Source organism: Grampus griseus (assembly GCF_964374135.1).
Source record: "Grampus griseus genome assembly, chromosome: 17".
In the NCBI taxonomy this organism is placed as follows: domain Eukaryota; kingdom Metazoa; phylum Chordata; class Mammalia; order Artiodactyla; family Delphinidae; genus Grampus; species Grampus griseus.
The window spans coordinates 43,976,047-43,995,977 of record NC_139011.1 but is presented as its reverse complement, the minus strand read 5'-3'; the positions used below and the strand labels follow the sequence as shown (position 1 = coordinate 43,995,977).

General features: G+C 38.2%; 1 protein-coding gene across 1 annotated transcript in view; it reads right to left on the bottom strand.

The window, feature by feature from the left end:
- RUNX1T1 (RUNX1 partner transcriptional co-repressor 1) overlaps nucleotides 1–19,931 on the bottom strand; it is a gene marked incomplete at its 5' end in the record, with an annotated part of 133,072 nt that overhangs the window by 7,959 nt on the left and 105,182 nt on the right. The window contains 2 exon segments of the mRNA XM_082674973.1: nucleotides 5,144–5,334; nucleotides 10,405–10,473. Coding sequence (XP_082531099.1) covers nucleotides 5,144–5,334; nucleotides 10,405–10,473 — 260 coding nt within the window.

Below are 19,931 nucleotides of genomic sequence, written 5' to 3'. Positions count from 1 at the left end.
GTCAGTGCTAACTAAAGTGTCCTGATGTTCGGTGGGTCCTGAATAAACGGCAGGAACTAACACCACCTCCTCCTCTTGGCACTGGCTGAAAGCAAATGAGACTACATACCATCTCTGCATGGCACAACCTTTACAATTAGAAAGCTCGTGGCCCTGTGCCTCCCTTGATAGGCATTGACAGCTACACAGACAGAGCATGAGCTTACTTCCACTTATACGTCATTAGTGGCCAGTTACTTTTTCTCCTTCCTCGCTGCCCTCAGACCTTCTGAAGATTTACCACTACTGACCTTTTCCCCATTCCTCCTTTTTAAAAAAAAACTTCCCTTATTGAAAGTCCCTCTAACTTTGGTTTCAAGATAATAAAATTCTGTTTCTTATACTATAACCTCTTCCTCTTCTAGTTTTTCATTTTCCCCTAAATACTTGGCAAGGAGGGAAGTTGGCATGAAGAAAAGAAATATCCTTTCCTTCCTACAGTCTACCTTGGCAGTCATGGTCTTAAGCCATTAGCTGTAAGAAAATGACTCTCAAATCTTCCTCCAGCCTTCATTTCTTTCCTGAGCTGCTGTCTCTTATTTTCAATTGCCTGTTCTGTAGCACCACCAGGATGCTCCTCTGTCACCCAAGTCAGTAATCCCTAAACCTGACTCTGGTGTGGTCCTTTTCAGTCACTGGCAACGCTCAGGCCAACGACTTTGTCATCTCATTGGAAACTCCCCTGAAACCTCTCCGTGCCAAACCCTACAGACCCTGCTTCCCCCATGGTCTCCCTTCCTTTCCAATCTCACGGTTACTATTCCTTCCCTGCCCTTCCTGTTAGAATAGCTTCTTGTTTTTTATTTTTTCTCTCTCTTACATACTCACACTGCTCTTTATAAGGTGACTTGTTACTCATCTTATTTGTACCTCTCAACCACCTTGCAAAGTGAGTTATAAACATTATCCCAGTTTTATAGATGAGAAAAACCAAAGTTCCAAGAGGTGAACCACTCCATGTCATTCCAGACCATCCAATACACCATGAACATCTATGGATTCAGACAGCTGGTCTTTTAATAAATGAAACAAATAAGCAAAAATCTTAGGTAACATAGAATCAGCTCATACTGTGAGAGCTCCAAGTTCTTCTGGGGATCGACAGGTCTGATCAGATTGTGAGGCTTTAATGGGAGCCATGCTGGGAGACTGTGTGTAGTAACTGTGTGGTGACTACCTCCTACTGAGTCCACTTAGTCCATCCCCAGAGTCTGGGCCGCACTGCACAGGATCCACTGGGGATGGCTCTATTAATTCTAGAGGGGGTAATGAAGATGAACCTGTCAGAGTGACCTGTTCCCACTATTAGGGTTCAGCAGGTTCTGGAAACAAAGTTTAAAGGTTCAGTCAGTGTTTCTGCTTAAGTGCCACAAAACCACCCAATATAAGCGTGTGCACTTCTGCACCTATCTAGGAATAATGAATAAAGACTGTTTCAATCTGGGGGAAAATATCACTTTAGTGGCTTAAACTTGAAACTAACTATTGGAACAGCACAACTATTTGCTCTCTGTTCGAGGCTCAATTCCAGCCATGTGCTTTGATCCCCTAAGCCAGAACAAGTTACAGATCTCAAAGAAAAGCTGTGGCAGGTTCCTTTTGAAATAGTCCAAATCTAACAATATTCACTGGAAAAAAAGACTCTATATGTTTACAGATAGGAACCAGAAATGAATATAGAAAAAATTAAAATGGTTGAAGATAGCCAGATTCACTGAATTTCCTTTCTTTTGATTTATGCTAATGCTAGCATTACATTCTTGATGAAATATGTAATACACGTTAAAAGAGAAAGTACAGAAAATGTCATTTGCTTGTGTCTGCCTAAGCAGTCCAGTGTCATTCTAACGGTTAGTAATAATGATTATTAGTCTATAAACCAAAGTGAAATTAGAGAACTGGATGGGAATATCCTGAAGGAGTCGAGTGTACTGCCCTGTAGCTACTAAAGAAGTGGCCTGAGAGGCAGGCACCTGGGCTGAGGATCAACCTCCTGGTTTTCACATTAGACAGAATAAACTATTTAGGCCTTTGTGCTCTATCTGCCCTTTCCAATCTACAGAGGAAATCTGTCTGTCTAGTTGAATTAAATAATTGATTTGAACTTCTTAAAATGTTTTAACTTTTGTTGTTTATGCAAAAAAAAAAAAAATGAAGAAAGGTTACCTTTCACAAAAAACCGCTGGGCAGATCAAAGCCAGTAAGTTTGTAAAGGTTCAATGCTTAAGGAAGATCACCTGATGTGTACACCCCAAACTCTGCATGTCTACTGAAAAACCACAACTCTCTCCCTTCCTTGTCAGCTGGGCAATCAACAAATCCTGCCCTTTTTTTTTTTTTTTTTGCGGTACGCGGGCCTCTCACTGTTGTGGCCTCTCCCGTTGCGGAGCACAGGCTCCGGACGCGCAGGCTCAGCGGCCATGGCTCACGGGCCCAGCCGCTCCGCGGCATGTGGGATCCTCCCGGACCGGGGCACGAACCTGTGTCCCCTGCATCAGCAGGTGGACTCCCAACCACTGCGCCACCAGGGAAGCCCAAATCCTGCCCATTTTATCTCACGGGTTCAATTTTCTCCACCCCCAGCACCACTGCCAACCATCTTCATCCAACCATCTTCCTCCTCATCTGTATCCTGAAACAGATCGGTCCCTCCTTTTCATTTCCTCTCATCTCTCTCCACACTGCAGCCTGAGTGATCCTTCCAAAACACTCACCAGCCACATAGTCATCTTGTTTGCAAAGCCTAGCAAAGCTTGCCTTCCCATCTTCCCTGCACGAAGGCACTGACGTGCGCATGGACCAAAAAAGCAGTGATGAGGCAATGTGGGGGTGGGGTGGGAGGTGGGTGGAAGGTTGCTGCTGAACAGCTCCTGATTATCCTTAAGTATCAGATGAAACAAAATTTTTTCCCAGAAGCCTTTGCACTAAATTCTACTAAGACTCATAATTTAGTGATCTGACTCTTCTAATGAATTATAGTGAACAAGAAGGTAGGAACCACTGTATCTTCAGTGTCTAGTGCTGTCCCCGCATAGAATAATTTGCTCTTGACAGAATAAATAAATAAATGGATATAATTTAGAGTAATATGTATCAAATAACGAACTGCCCTGGGCAGGTTGCAAACCTGATTTTTTAAAAAATGTCCATAGGGTACAGTTTTAAAATCTGTATCCAAAAATGACCTTCATGATGCTTATTTCATTGTTCTGGAACAATGTAAGGACTGACAGCATGCTGAGAGCTCCAGCATGGATCCTGCCAACCCCTAGCTGCATGACTAGCCATGTGAGCTTCCTCACCTGCAACATGATAAAATGATTACATCTCAAGGTTCTAGCCACCGTATGAGATGAGAAAACCAAAGCTTTTAGAGGTTTAGTGGTTTTCTTGAAATCACAGAATTATAATAGATGGAGCCAGGAATTAAATGTGGCTCTCTGGCTCCCAAACCTTTCCTCCTAGCATAGTCTACTTTAAAATCCTTGAGAAATGTCACCGAAGATAAGGGTAGTGCTATTAAAGATCAGTTTTTCAAGATACCCAAAAAGAAAGAAAGAAAACAGTTACTTTAGAAGATCACTCATATCTAGGTTATTTCATCCTATCTACTATTTCTAGTTACTGCTCGATACACCATATTTTTATAATGCTCAATACCAGTGTCAAGCTCATATATTTTTCTGGATATTAGAAATAAAGGTACACAGCTTATAGATACTAAAGAAATACAGCATTATTAGCCAAATATAAAGACTTAATTATCAATTTCTCCAAGATATTTATCTTTAGAATTTAGTGACCTATAAAATACTCTTAACATGCATAACAGCCCTAAAACGTTCATATGAAAGTGATAATGTTTTAATGATGGCAACAACTGTGCCTCACAGTATTACTAACTTGAATAGAGCAGGACAAATTCTGTCCAAAAGATGCTAATAAAATCTGTTTTCTTTCAAAAAACACAAAACAAAGTCTTTAAATATCTTAGCCATAAGATGCCAGTAAAATTGAATTTATGTCTAGTTTAATTCAACAATGGAAAAGTCTGCAGTTAAAGGGCAGATACACTTCCCTTTGTCCCTCTTTTCCCGAGAAACTTTCAAATGTTGAAAATCAATTGCTTTTGTCCCCTTGTTATTCATCTGCTACACATTAAATAGAAACTCTGGATATCAAATAATTCCCACAGGGCCTTTCATCTACAGACAAGCCTGGTACAAATTAAATTCTTACTCTCCTTCACAAATTGTAGATATGTGTTTTAGTGGACCGTTGATTTATCAGCTTATGCTGTTGCTAGTTCAGCATGGTGTGACTAGTTAACTGTAGTCCTTATCTAAGGGTCCTTTGGTTTGGGGATTGTGGTGCTGTGTTAATGTAGAGTGTTACCCTGTTGCTCTGACTTTAGTCTCTGTTGAAAGGCATTCTGTTAGACACTGTGTTTTAGTTACTTCCCAGATCCTTCCGCCATTTAGGCTACGTGTTTATGTGTTTTAAATATACTGTAATAACACTAAATAATATTACCTCTGGCAGTGATGTTATGGTATGAAATGACCATCATAATGGTTATTACAAATAATGTGCAAAAACAGACTGTGCAGAAGATCTCTTAGAAATGTTTAATTGATGCAAGCGTTGGTTTAGCATTCGACTTCAGAACCAATAGTTAAAGAAGTGACTTTGATCCCTGGCCTGCAATATGTCTTCAGACTACACAGCTTACACAGGGTCTCTCTCCTAAATCCCAGCTGTTAGAAGGAAACCACACACATATGCTAACACACACACACACACAACAGAATTCTGAATCTAAATAGTGCTAGGAAGTTCTAAGAATTTCACTTTAATCTGTTACCCACCAAATATATTAAAAACCTTTTTTGGCAGTTGTTCTTTTAGGCCTTTAATAAAAACAAAATTTGATCAGCTCTTGGTCAACTCCACAAGTGCCAAACCTACTCCAATTCCCCCCCCCCCAAAAGATTCGTTTGTCTCAACTCCAATATCCGCCTTTACTTGTGATCTCCTGAAATCGAAAAGGCCCGCCCTCATTAACGGAAGCATCTCCCCAGGGAGTCTTCCATCGGCACCTCACCTCGCTCGAATCTTCCTGCTGGTTGATGACAGCGAGAGCATCCTCCGCCGCCTGCCGCTTGGCCTCTGCCACCGTGCGCTCCATCTTGGCGCGCTCCGAGGTGATCATATCGTGCGCTTTCCGCTCGGCCTCGGACACGGCCTTCTGCAGCTCGGTCATCGCCTGCCGCTTCACCTCGTTGACCGCCTCCTCTGCGTGCCAGGCGGGCCGGACCGGACAAGAGAACAGCTCTTTGTTAGCGCGGGACCTGGGCTACTGATCGCTGTTACACAGAATGCTAGACAACACGCATGACTTTCATCCCAATTACTGGGCAGTTCTTCCGGCTGTCTAAAGAACCACATTTTGGAAATTCATTTTAAGAGAGCAAAGGGTGAGATTTTTTCCTTTAATTTACACTCCTGGGAATATCTTTTAAACTACTGTAGCATCACTACAACTTTTCTACCAAACTAGTACCCCAGAAAGGATTCTGAGACCAGACTAAGTAGACAAAAGGCGAAAATAACCACAAGAATCCTGCCTGGATAATTCAGACACAAGAAGAAGGTGTTTTGCCACAATGCAATAGGTTAATATGAACACAGGGAGTACAGGGGTAAAGCTTTCAGGGAAAGAGAGGAAGGGAACAGATTTTACACAGACACATATGTAAATGCAAAGTTATTTTGCTAGTAAAAGATACAAAACAATAACGAAATTAATTTAATGCAGCCCTTTTAAAGAAAATTGAAGATGAAACATACAGAAGATCCAGCTTTTCTTTTTCTTGTCATTTCCTGAGTAATGTGGACATATGACTCTATAGACTAAATGGTAGGGATTTAAAAAAAAATCATTTTCTCATTTCCAGACTTTCAGCTGTTGTCCATCTACTGAATCAAATATAAACAGTCTTGCATAACCAACTGTTGCACTAGACAAATATAATTGAATCATACTGCAGGCCAAAACAATCAGGCCTGACTACAAACCTGCAAGGTGTCAAATTAGCTCTTTATTTTTGGCTGTGGAAAGGGTGCAAAGATTTGACTAATGTAAAACATAAGATTGACAACTAAAACAAGTAATTTCCATTTTAAAAAATTAACTGTTCTAATTAACAAGGGAAAATATCCTCCCCCTGAATTAGTTTATCTAATTTTCATCTTTATTCAAAGCAAAATGACAATGATTAATTGAAAATTTAATAAGCAGTAATTATTAACTTGGCAAACCTACTACCAATTAACACTCTATTAAAACTAATTATGACATGTTTCATTCAAGTGTTTTCACTTAATTGTTTCACTCACTTGAAAAGCACCTTAATTAAATGTTCTGTTTAATTAAAAACATAGATTCCTAATAAAAATGTTTTACTGTAGATAAAAAATGTTAAGAGATGCAAGTACTCCTATAGTTCCTTAAATTTCTGTAGTTATATTTCACACATCCATAGTTCATGACTTGAGGATCATGAAAAGCCCTCCACTAATAATTAACCATGGTGACTTTTGTAGCCTCCACCATTTTCCCAGAATTATTTCTGAAGTTTGTTTATTCATTTGTAATTACTGTCTGCTAGATTTTATAAACTAAATTACAGGGAAAGATCCAGACTGGAAATATTAACTAAAATATTTTAAGCCTTTGTTGGTTGCTTTAAGATATGTATTTAAAATCTGAAAACAGAGCACTGCACAGAGCTGGCAGCACCTTCTTCACCAGGAGGTGAAAAGATGCCTTTATTATCCTATCATAAATGACTTGGGGCACCAGGGAAGCACTGCCCTTCTAACTATACAGTCAGGGTCTAATTTGGTTTGAATATTCAAGGTGAATTAAAATTCTATCTAAGTGGTAATACAGGACAATAATTTTTGCTTACGATCAAAGCTGTAGCTTGACTAATTGTATATGCAAATCAGGCAATTTATATTTAAATTATGCATTCCTATTCTAATCCCACAGGCACGTACAGATCAGCAAAGAGAATTGGTAGGACATGTGCAAGGTGCTTGAATATTTATTACCAACTGCAAACATTCACTGATCGTTTGAAAAAGAAATATACTGAAGAAAACAGTTGCAATTTAAAAACTATATTTATGGTAGACTTTTTCCAATTTTATAAAGACCTTTAAACTTCAGAGTGTGTTTTGTTATCTTTGCGGTTGCTTTAAAAAATACTACTTTTAGGGGAAAACTGATATGGCCTTCGTCATTTGTTAGGACTCCAAATATTTAATATGGATATCATTATATTATATTGTATTATTAGGATTACATGCAAATTTTGCATACGGTCTGTAGGTTAAATAATTGTGTTGTATGAATGTTAATATCCTGATTGTGGTAACTGTACTGTGGTTACACAAGAAAATGTCCTTGTTCTTAGGAAATACACACTAAAATGTTTACGGTAAAGGGACATCATGTCTGCAACTTACTCTGAGGTGAAAACTTACTGAGGTGAAAAATATAATGCACAACAGAAAAAGAGGGAAGGAAAGAGGAAGAGAGAAACAAAAGACATCAAAGCAAATATGGTGAAATAGGGAAAATTGGGAGAAAGGTATATGGGATTTGTTTTTACTATTTTTTGCAACTTTTTCTGCAAGTTCGAAATAATTTCAAAATAAAATGGTGCAAAATATTACATGATGTACTTTCAAGCACAGGATATACTTTTTGCAATTATAATTTTCTCTGAAAAGAAGATGCATGGGTTATAGTACATTGAATTTTAGAGCTCTGCCCCTTTGATATCTTTCAAATGCTTTAAACTTGATTTTATTTACTTATCTTTTGTCACAAAGGTAGTGTATAATAGTTTCATTGCAAAGACACACTTTATAGGTTTTTTCCTAGGGAAAAAAAATTGCCCACAGCCAATTTTAGACTCTTGGGGGGGAAAAGCTTTCAAATTTTAACAGGCTGAGTGTAGATGTCCTGTTCTGCCTTTGGTGTTTTCCTCATGTTGGAATGCCTTGACACTTTGAACACTAGAAATGCTTTCTAAGAAGTCTATAAAGATAAATATTATAAGCAGTTACTTGAGACTTCCAGGTGAAACTGTCATCTATACTTTAGAGATTCAATATACTCCTTGAAATTTAGCATCTATCCATAGAAAACAATTCCCAAACTGTTTTTCTGCAGCAGATTAGGGATATCACTATCCCTAAGATAGTAATAAGAATACAAATTTAATGGACACTACTTCCAAGTCAGATTTTAGACTGAAGACCTAATGTAGATGGATAGGCACATATTAAAAATATTTGAAACATGGTTTGATAAGGTTTAACCCTTCTTAGAGAATGCATGGACACCACATAAACAAGGATTGCTCTTTCCCTCCTCTCAGAGTCCCCATGATGCAAAGTACACCCAGAACTGGTTTCAGAAACCCACAAAACAGACAGTGAAGAAAAATAATAGTGGACTCAATAGATTACAACATGTCAAGTTAAAAAAAAAAAAACTGATTAAGTGGAAAGTACATAATGAAGTTTTGAATCTGCTTCCAAATGCTTACCACTTATGGTAGGATTTCCTTTGTGCATAGCTATTCAAGTTGACTTTCCAACAAAGGTGGTATATTCAGAAAAATCTGCTCTCACTTCACAGCAGTCAAACAAAGGCTTGAGTAGATAATAGCACAGAAGGAATTTGGATTGCAGAAGACTTCACTGTCAATTTTTCTTTATGAACTATCAAGATTTAACTTAAATACACATAAATAGGGAAATGCAGAGATTCTATCCCTCAACATAAAAAGTCATCCTTGTGCTATCCAAAATGGCAACTCTTTGTACCTATTATTGGAATAAGTTGAACTGACAGCTTAAAATTGGGGAAGAAAAATGGTCAGAAGAAAGATGTAGCAATTCCTTCTCCAGGTAGGTGGCACCCAGCACATTTTAACATCTTATGAGTATCCCATGACTATTATCCTGGTAGAAAATCTTCTTAGAGGCGATGCTCTAAATCTGGTAAGACTATACAGATTATATATATATATATACACACACACACACACACACACACACACACACATATACACATATATAAACCTTAACCTTTAGGCTGAATGGATCTACCTTATTTGTATACTGGACATGCAAGAGATCTTTCTCTGGTTCTTAATCTACACTGCTATACTATCAGATTTTGAAACTCCCTGTCACACTTACAAAAAGAGTTATTTCTTAGAAAATTTAAAAAACAACCACAAAACTCGAACAAGAGCCAAGGGACCAGAGTCACCAAGTTGCACAGAACTATAGACATAGCTGTGTCAAATCAAAACCCAAATAGAAATCTTCTGTGGGGGAAAAAAAACCCTTTCCTCCTTGATTGTGGTTCTCAGCCCTATACCCGTCTGATCGTCTGCAGAAACAGCATTTTCCAGTCTCTCAACTCAGACAAACTATTTTAACAGTTGAAGTTATAGTAGCTCAAAGCCACATTATGTATTTGCAATGTCATTTTTAACTCTTGAAACAGGTTTGTGCTTTATCTCCTGAGTTGGTTTCTTTTTAAAAATAAGGTTTTGGCTCAACTTTTAAAGTGGTGGTGTTCTACCAAGATTCTGCCAGATTTGAACTTCTTTAAGCCCAATAAGTCAATGAGTCATCAGAAATTTAAATCTACTTCAAAACGCAGAACAATATCCCTTAATGAAAATCAGATAGTATACATGGAAAGGAAAAATAGAAATTTAGCAACTTTGTCATTTAACTTAATTTAGTTCTGGTCATTGAATATTAATTAGCACAAAAGATCAACTTTAAAAACTGGTTGTAACCATAAAACTTCTGAGTGCCTCAGCAAGTGAACTAGATTTGCTGTGATACATTTAAAAAGAATTCAGGAGATATATGTCAATTATACCCCAATTAAAAAAAAATTAGAAGAGAAGGCTGAAGTAAAACACCAGACTTTGTTTTCATGAAGGAAAAATTGCATGCAATCTGAGACCTCAGGCTTCCAGCCTGAAACCATTATAGCCCCTGAAAAATGGGGTTTATAACAGAAGCATCACCAGACTCTCATTACAGTAGCACTAGCAGATGCTACTAAAATAAAAACTATTTCATGTTCTAATCAGGCCTGGTTTAAGAATATTCATCAGGATTTTTAAATTTTGTATGTGGGGGTTTGTTTTGTTGTTGTTAGCAGTAAAGTCCCTTCTTGTCATTCTTCACGTCACTTCATTAACAACTGCACACAGCTGCCAGAACACTAAATTCGTGTTTTTAAACAATTCTTACCAGCTTTCTTCCAGATCTCCTCTGGCACATATCCAGAAGCAGGCCTGTGAAGGAATTCCCGATGTGCATCTATGAAAAGGATAAAAATTGGTGGAGAGAGGAGGAAAGCACCATAAGCACTGTTATGTCATTACACAGGGTAGAAGCAAGCAATGCCCACTATCTCGGCTTCTCTACAAAAACATAGTTTTAAAAGGCTGGGCATTTCACTTCTAAAAAATAAACAAAAATAGCAAGACCAGTCATCAGAGCACAAGGAAAACACGTCATTGGTCTAAATGCCTTGTATGCTCAAAGCCAAAACAACTCTAAATATTTCATTATATAATATGATATTTGGGAACACTGTTCCCAACACTCCTTAAGTATGGGAATTTCTATGGGTATATTTTATTTTATTAAAGAAAATAAACTGTATCTGGTAATTTTCTTTTTTTTTTCAAAGTCAAATTGGTAGTTAGAAAGTCAAATGTTAGGGTAACATAATTTTCACACAGCTCTGATTCTACCACCTTTCAATAAATAGTGAGCCTGATTCCATGGCTAACCGGCTCTAACAATTACTTTAAAAAATCTTGATGAGCATTCAAAATTCTCACAAAAATTAGATCATATAGATTTGACATGGATGGAAGCAAGAAAGAATCATTAGAATGGATTCACAGATAGCCAGTTGACCAAATATAACTAGTACATGACATGCTTTCCGGAAAAAAAAAAAAAAAAAAATGAAGTTCCACTTTAAGTGAAATGCTGTGCTTTTATGCTGACCAAATTTTAAAAGTTTGAGAAAACGGATCATAATAAAGCTGATGTAGGAATGCTCACCTCCAAAATAACATCTTCATGAAAATGACATGAAACCTTTTATATATGTTTTTATATATGCTTGAAAGTAAAGTGTACAGTCTTTCAGAGATAAAATATGCACTAAACTTCTTCCATACTGGATTTTCAAATGAAAGTCTATGTATTTAGAAGTTTGAGGGGAAGAAAAAAAATCATTTTAACTTTTATAAATATAGCAATCTTTCAACCCATGATAAATTTCAAATAATTGAAGTTTTCTCTACATGTATAAGAAATGTTAAGTAGCAGACTTTTTAAAGAATACTCTATCTAATGTATGGTGAAGATCAAAAGAAATTCAGTCCAGTTTTCTATATTTTATGGAGCTACAGAATGAGAAAAGCACAATCAATTTATCTAAGTATATCATTTTATATTTGAATGCCTTAGACACATTTGAATATTTTGAATCCTTCGAGGGTACACAGATTATCAGTTGGCCAGAACATAAAATTTCCACAACTATTCTGAATTAGCAAAACCTTATTATAGCTTAGTGAAGGGCATATGGAAACTCTCTGTACTATCTTTGAAATGTTTCCTTAAGTCTAAAATTATTCCAAATATAAAAAGTTTATTTTTAAAAGTTTACGTTATAATTTTATGACTACTTGATAATCAAATGGACTAGAAATACCCATGCATTCTCATGTACACATTCATTTCTATACAGTAAATGATGAAAAGCAAAATGGCTTTATTTAAGTAATTTTCATTTGCTAAAGAGCTTGATAAAACCGTTTGATGCATATACGACTTCCAAGAAATATCACGTGCCTAATTAGATTTGTCAAAATTACCTTTCACATCATTATAAAGTGCAGTCAAGTTCAAGTTCACATTTAGCCACATGACACAGTGAAACAGAGATTTACTTAAGACAACTTTTAGATATTTATTTTTAGGAGAAAAGACTTTGGCTTAAGAATAATTTACTGGATAAGAATAGATTTGTGAAGTCTGAAGACAAACAAAAAAATGCTTTCTCCACAGTAGCAAAAAAAAAAAAAAAGAAAACAAAAAATTTTCCATTTATTGGGTTAAGGAAAGAGTTATAACTTTATAAAAAATATTTTTTAATGGACTATTATATTTATAGGGAACAGGAAAACTGATGTTAAGTTATCCAAATACTAATTACCAGCCGTAGGCAGCACAGGCAGAAGAGTTAGTTCTAAAGTCCAGAGAAGGTGAATCTTGGCTTTGCCACCTGCTCTCCCTGTGACACTGGGCAAGTTAGTTTCTCCATGTCTCAGTCACCACATCTGTAAAGTGGGGACAATACTACTACATTTGAGATTGCTGCTGTGAGGACTCAGCGAGGTACTTCCTACTACATGCTTGGCATGGCACATCCTAAACTCTGATTAGATGTTAGTGCTACTCCCATCATTATTATTTAGCAGGTTGCCCAGTAAGAATGGATATACAGTCATCCTTTGGTATCTGAAGGGGACCAAGATCCGAGGATGTTCAAGTCCCTTCTATAAAATGGCATAGTGAATAGTGCTGCTCTGAACATAGAGGTGCATGTATCTTTTTGAATTGTAGTTTTATCCAGATATATACCCAGGAGTGAAACAGAAACAGACTCACAGACATAGAGAATAGACTTGTGGTGGCCAAGGGGGAGGTTGGGTGGGGGAGGGATGAATTGGGAGCTTGGGGTTAGCAGATGCAGACTATTATATATAGAATGGATAAACAACAAGGTCCTACTGTATAGCACAGGGAACTATATTCAATAACCTGTGATAAACCATAATGGAAAAGAATTTTTAAAAGAATGCATATATAACTGAACCACTGTGCTGTACCACAGAAATTAACAACACTGTAAATCAACTACACTTTAATTAACCAAAAAAAAAAGCATGGTATTTGCTTTGGATGCTAATTTGTTTGCTACACACATCCTTTCTTATACTTTAAATCATATCTAGATTACTTATAATTTATAACACAATGTAAATGCTATGTAAATAGCTGCCAGCACATGGCAAATTCAAGTTTTGCTTTTTGGAACTTTCTGGAATTTTTTTTCCCAAATACTTTTGATGTGTGCTAGGTTGAATCCATGGATGTGGAACCTGCGGATACGGAGGGCCAACTGTATACTTATTTCCTTATTTAAAAAAACTAAGGTGAAAAGAGAACCATAAAGTTTCTTTTTTCACCCAGCACTGACATCCAAAGGGCACAAAACTTTAGACAAAACAAAACCATTGAAGAGGTTTGGATTAAGTAATACACACCAGTAAATTTTTACTCCCTCAGTACATGTCACTTGGGGAGAGAAGTTATGTCTACAATTAGCAATTCACTGTCTGAACCCTTGATGGGAAGTCCTCAAACTTCTTAGGTGATACTTTTATAAATTTTATTCAAACCTCATGAATAGCCCCCAAATTTGCTCAAAGATAGATAATGTACTGGAGTCAACTGTGCACCCACCTTCCCGTGTGCTATACAGTCTGTATAGATCGTGAGGATCCATATGCCATACTGGAAAGTTGTGCTGTATTTCACCTTCTTGGCTACATTTCCCTAGAATTCTCAATGATACATTGTCTTATTCACATAGAGTCAAACTCCACCTAACCTAGAACCCTGATAGAAGTACCAACTACAATCAAGCAAAAGTTTTCTTAATCCTATCCTAAGAAAGTGTTTTTTTTCTCAAAATGCTGCAGAATATAAAGGCAAATAAAATTTTTTATATAATATACACCTATTTACATATATATATACATATTTTACAATATCCCCTCCAGTTCTAAGTTACTGTGTCCTAGCTAAGCATCAGGTGTACCAACAGAAAGAATGAAGTGATGACAGTAGAGGTACTGCTCAGAAACTATTTTGATTCACTGACAAATTCTACTTTAATAGCTACAGAAACTGAATGATTAATATTTTCTCTTCTGATTAACTAGTAGCAATAACAGAGTCCACATATGCAAAACTGAGTTTAAAAAACCAAAACAGGTCTTCCCTAGTGGCGCAGTGGTTGAGAGTCCACCTGCCGATGCAGGGGACATGGGTTCGTGCCCCGGTCCGGGAAGATCCCACATGCCGCGGAGCGGCTGGGCCCGTGACCCATGGCCGCTGAGCCTGCGCGTCCGGAGCCTGTGCTCCGCAACGGGAGAAGCCACAACAGGGAGAGGCCCGCTTACCGCAAAAAAGAAAAAAAAAAAAAAAGTGAAAAACCAAAACAAATCCTGAAATTGATCAATATTACAAGAGACAACTTCTCTCTTAAGACTTTCTTATTTTAGATTATTGGTGAATCTAGACAAACTTATGCAAAACATTCTAAGGCTCAGATTCTGAAGAAGCTAATTTTTAACCATTAAATCTTGACCACCTATAAAATATAAGTTGCTGTAAAATAGATGGTTGTTCTAAAATGCAGTGGTGAAACAAAAACAGAAGAGTCTGTGCGAGATGGTTTAAAATGTGAAATGCATACATCTGTAACTACTGAAAGATGGAAAAATTATAGAAAAGACCTTATAAATTATGTTTAGCTTACTTTGGGATGCAAACTGCTTGGGGATGAAAGAAGAGGAGGAGGGGAGCCCCCAGAAGATACATCTATGAAATGAGACCAAGTCGAAGTGGGGGAAATGTTTTAAGAAATGTGAAAAGACAGAAAAAGCAATCTATGATGTATGGAAGAGATGGAAGATGCACTACACTTACGACAGATGGAGACCATTGGATACTAGATACAGCAAGGGCCGCCATCAATATACATGAAGGGATGAGCTGATGGCCTTTGGAGAACCAATGTGACCTCATATGACCCAGGACAGCAATGCTCAAAGCTTGGCAGCACCTATGTTATGGCCTTCATCCTGTAGTGGGCAGAATGAGGCTGTGATCATGATAATATCTATTACAAAAACCATCAAAAGAAAGGAAGGGTTAAATGAGTTCATCTTTAGAAATGTTACTTATTTTTGTTTTAAAGGATAATAAATCCAGAAATCTCAACTTTATGTTCAGAAGCCCAACCCAACCTAGAAGCCAAGAACTACATTAGGATTTTCATCTTTAACAATAAAAATACCTAATGCTGTAGGAGGCAACCATCTCTTCTTGTTTTTCAAAGATGGACATATTTAACTAGTAGTCACGTCTTTTTTAACCCAATATACTAAATATAGTAGACTCTTTAAATACAGTAGGCACTTTACATTAGGAGCTCAGATGCATCGTCTTGAAATGAATTTCATGATGTAATTTAAAAGGAATCAATACAAGTACATAAAATCTAAACTGTTATATGCAGATATACTCTGAATAACTTGTTTGTGGTTTTTATGATCTGATAGTATAGAAGTAGAAAAATATATTCCTTTGGATGGGAGTAAACTATTTTTCTATAGCCCTGTATTATGAATTAGGGTCCCAAAGGTATAACAGATTTACTGTATTTAAGATGGAATTCCCCTTTTCTTGTTTCTGTGCCTATTATATAAATTAGCCACCTAAACATTACTGCTTGGAAATACTTTTGGAATGAAAAAATACCTAAGAATCTACTATAATTTCATAAAATTGTGTGCCAAGCAATAACACTAATTTTATGTACGGCTCGCTACTCTCTAAACTGTGAGATTGCATGTTAGAAATCATAATAATAGCTATTCCTTATAGCACATCTACTATGTGTCAGGCACTGTCCCATATGCTGTATAACTGTTAACTCATTTAATACAGAAACACCTATGAAATATGTATTGTTACCATCCCCACTTAACAGATGAAGAAACTGAGGCAGAGAGTTACTTGCCAAAGGTCACAAAACTAGTAAGAAGAACCAGGGATTCAGATCCAGACATCTGCTCAAACCCTGTGCCTTTAACTTTCATGCTAGATTACCTGAGCATTGAGACAGTTAATGAGAAACTCTATAATTCAATCATGTGACAGTGATAAAACTTGTCAGCCAAAGGAATTTTAAAATATTAATTTCTGTACCAATTACTTGAGGCAGGAGGTGGTATTAATTCAACAAACTTATGAATCTCTAAGCCTTCTGTGAATGATCAAGTTGATGTATCATTTCATTTAAAACAAAAACCTCTTTCTGAGGTTTAAAAAATAGTTTTTAAATTGTTTAAAAAATTAAAAATTGTTTAAAAAAATAGTTTTCCAATTTTCTTAAGACTTGGATATTTGGAGTTTTTTCCTGGAAAGCAAGTGAGTTATAATAATAATACAAATAATTAAAATCTATTATTTCAAGGAAAAGTGTATTATTTCAAAAGTCCTTCAAGATAACAACCTGTTTTTGACTTAAAGAGTAGAAATAGAGGACTTCCGGGAAGATGGCGGAAGAGTAAGACGCGGAGATCACGTTCCTCCCCACAGATACACCAGAAATACATCTACGCGTGGAACAACTCCTACAGAGCATCTACTGAACGCTGGCAGAAGACCTCAGACCTCCCAAAAGGCAAGAAAACCCCCCACGTACCTGGGTAGGGCAAAAGAAAAAACTAAACAGAGACAAAAGGATAGGGACGCGTCCTGCACCAGCGGGAGAGAGCTGTGAAGGAGGAAAAGTGTCCACACACTAGGAAGCCCCTTCGCGGGTGGAGACTTCGGGAGGCGGAGTGGGGGAGCTTGGGAGCCGCGGAGGAGAGCACAGCAACAGGGGTGCGGAGGGCAAAGCGGACAGATTCCAGCGCAGAGGATCGGGCCGACCGGAACTTGCCAGCCGAGAGGCTTGTCTGCTCGCCCGCCGGGGCGGGCGGGACTGGGAGCTGAGGCTCCGGCTTTTGTCGGAGCGCCGGGAGAGGACTGAGGTTGGCGGCGTGAACACAGCCTGCGGGGCGTTGGTGCACCGCGGCTGGCCGGGAGAGAGTCCGGGGAGAAGTCTGGAACTGCCGAAGAGGCAAGAGACTTTTACGTCTCTCTTTGTTTCCTGGTGCACGAGGAGAGGGGATTAAGAACGCTGCTTGAGAGAGCTCCAGGGACGGGCGCGGGCCGCGGCTAGGGGTGCGGAGCCCAGAGACGGACGTGGCTAGGGCCGCTGCTGCCGCCACCGGGAGGCCTGTGTGCGAACACAGGTCACTGGCCACGCGCCCTTCCGGGGAGCCTGTGCAGCCCGCCACTGCCGGGGTCCCGGGATCCAGGGACAACTTCCCCGGGAGAACGCACAGGCGCGCCTCAGGCTGCAACGTCTCGCCGGCCTCTGCCGCCGCAGGCCCGCCCCACACTCCGTGCCCCTCCCTACCCCCGGGCCTGAGTGAGCCAGAGCCTCCGAATCAGCGGCTCCTTTAACCCCGTCCTGTCTGAGCAAAGAACAGACGCCCTCCAGCGACCTACACACACAGGCGGGGCTAAATCCAAAGCTGAGCCCCTGGGAGCTGTGAGAACAAAGAAGAGAAAGGGAAATCTCTCCCAGCAGCCTCAGAAGCAGCGGATTAAAGCTCCACAATCAACTTGATATACCCTGCATCTGTGGAATACCTGAATAGACAACCAATCATCCCAAATTAAGGAGCCCTGTGGATGAAAGGCTCTTGGGGCTGCAGCCAGGAGTCAGTGCTGTGCCTCTGAGGTGGGAGAGCCAACTTCAGGACACTGATCCACAAGAGACCTCCCAGCTGCACATAATATCAAACAGCAAAAATTTCCGAGAGATCTCCATCTCAACGCCAGCACCCAGCTTCACTCAACGACCAGCAAGCTACAGTGCTGGACATCCTATGCCAAACAACTAGCAAGACAGGAACACAACCCCACCCATTAGCAGAGAGGCGGCCCAAAATCATAATAAGTCTACAGACACCCCAAAACACACCACCAGACGTGGACCTGCACACCAGAAAGACAAGATCTAGCCTCATCCACCAGAACACAGGCACTAGTACCCTCCACCAGGAAGCCTACACAACCCACTGAACCAACCTTAGCCACTGGGGATAGACACAAAAAACAACAGGAACTACGAACCTTCAGCCTGCAAAAAAGGAGACCCCAAACACAGTAAGATAAGCAAAATGAAAAGACAGAAAAACACACCGCAGATGAAGGAGCAAGATAAAAACCCATCAGACCTAACAAATGAAGAGGAAATAGGCAGTCTACCTGAAAAAGAATTCAAAATAATGATAGTAAGGTTGATCCGAAATCTTGGAGATAGAATGGACAATAGAATGGACAAAATGCAAGAATCAGTTAACAAGGACCTAGAAGAACTAAAGATGAAACAAGCAACGATGAACAACACAATAAATGAAATTAAAAGTACTCTAGATGGGATCAATAGCAGAATAACTGAGGCAGAAGAACGGATAAGTGACCTGGAAGATAAAATAGTGGAAATAACTACTGCAGAGCAGAATAAAGAAAAAAGAATGAAAAGAACTGAGGACAGTCTCAGAGACCTCTGGGACAACATTAAACGTACCAACATTCGAATTATAGGGGTTCCAGAAGAAGAAGAGAAAAAGAAAGGGACTGAGAAAATATTTGAAGAGATTATAGTTGAAAACTTCCCTAATATGGGAAAGGAAATAGTTAAACAAGTCCAGGAAGCACAGAGAGTCCCATACAGGATAAATCCAAGGAGAAATACGCCAAGACACATATTAATCAAACTGTCAAAAATTAAATACAAAGAAAACATATTAAAAGCAGCAAGGGAAAAACAACAAATAACACACAAGGGAATCCCCATAAGGTTAACAGCTGATCTTTCAGCAGAAACTCTGCAAGCCAGAAGGGAGTGGCAGGACATATTGAAAGTGTTGAAGGAGAAAAACCTGCAACCAAGATTACTCTACCCAGCAAGGATCTCATTCAGATTTGATGGAGAAATTAAAACCTTTAGAGACAAGCAAAAGCTGAGAGAGTTCAGCACCACCAAACCAGCTCTACAACAACTGCTAAAGGAACTTCTCTAGGCAAGAAACACAAAAGAAGGAAAAGACCTACAATAAAAATCTGAAGATCATTCTTCTTGTTGAAGTAGATGAAAGCCAAGTAGGATTTGGTACTCTTTGGCATTCATTAAAAATATGCCATCCTCTCCCAGTAATGAGATTTCTTGCTCTTTTACTTTGGACATAAATTTAAAATACTGAGTGCAAAAATTTTCACAACCTACATTTTATTATTTTCTTTAGCCTTATTAACCTTCTCTTATAGACCTTTGTATTTGTTGAAAATGTTTCCATCTCCCAATCATTTGTAATCTTGTTTGGAAGTTGACTATCAGAGTTCTTTTAATATCCATTCTGATTTCATCATATACATACTTATTCTTCCTGCTCTTTAGCTTTATTCATAATTATACTCTAAGAATTTCTCTTTGAGCTCTCCCATATTCTTGAGTTATAGTTTACTGCATTGTTCATTATCATAAAAACATACCTAATTTTTTACAAAAAAAAAAAAAAAGAAGCTGTACTTTGAATCTTATCTAAGGCTATTAGAGACTTTTCTTAGAGCCAGCAGCTTCTATATGCAAGTTTTAGGAATTTGATTTCACAAAATAAAAAGTAACTAGTTAAATAATGAAAAATCAAAAAAAAAAAAGGATAAATTGTATAACAGAAAATATAGCCAATATTTTATAATAAATGGAATATAACCTTTAAAAAAAAAGTAGAAATAACATTATGGACTTAGTGTGTACTCAGCTTTAAAACTGTTTA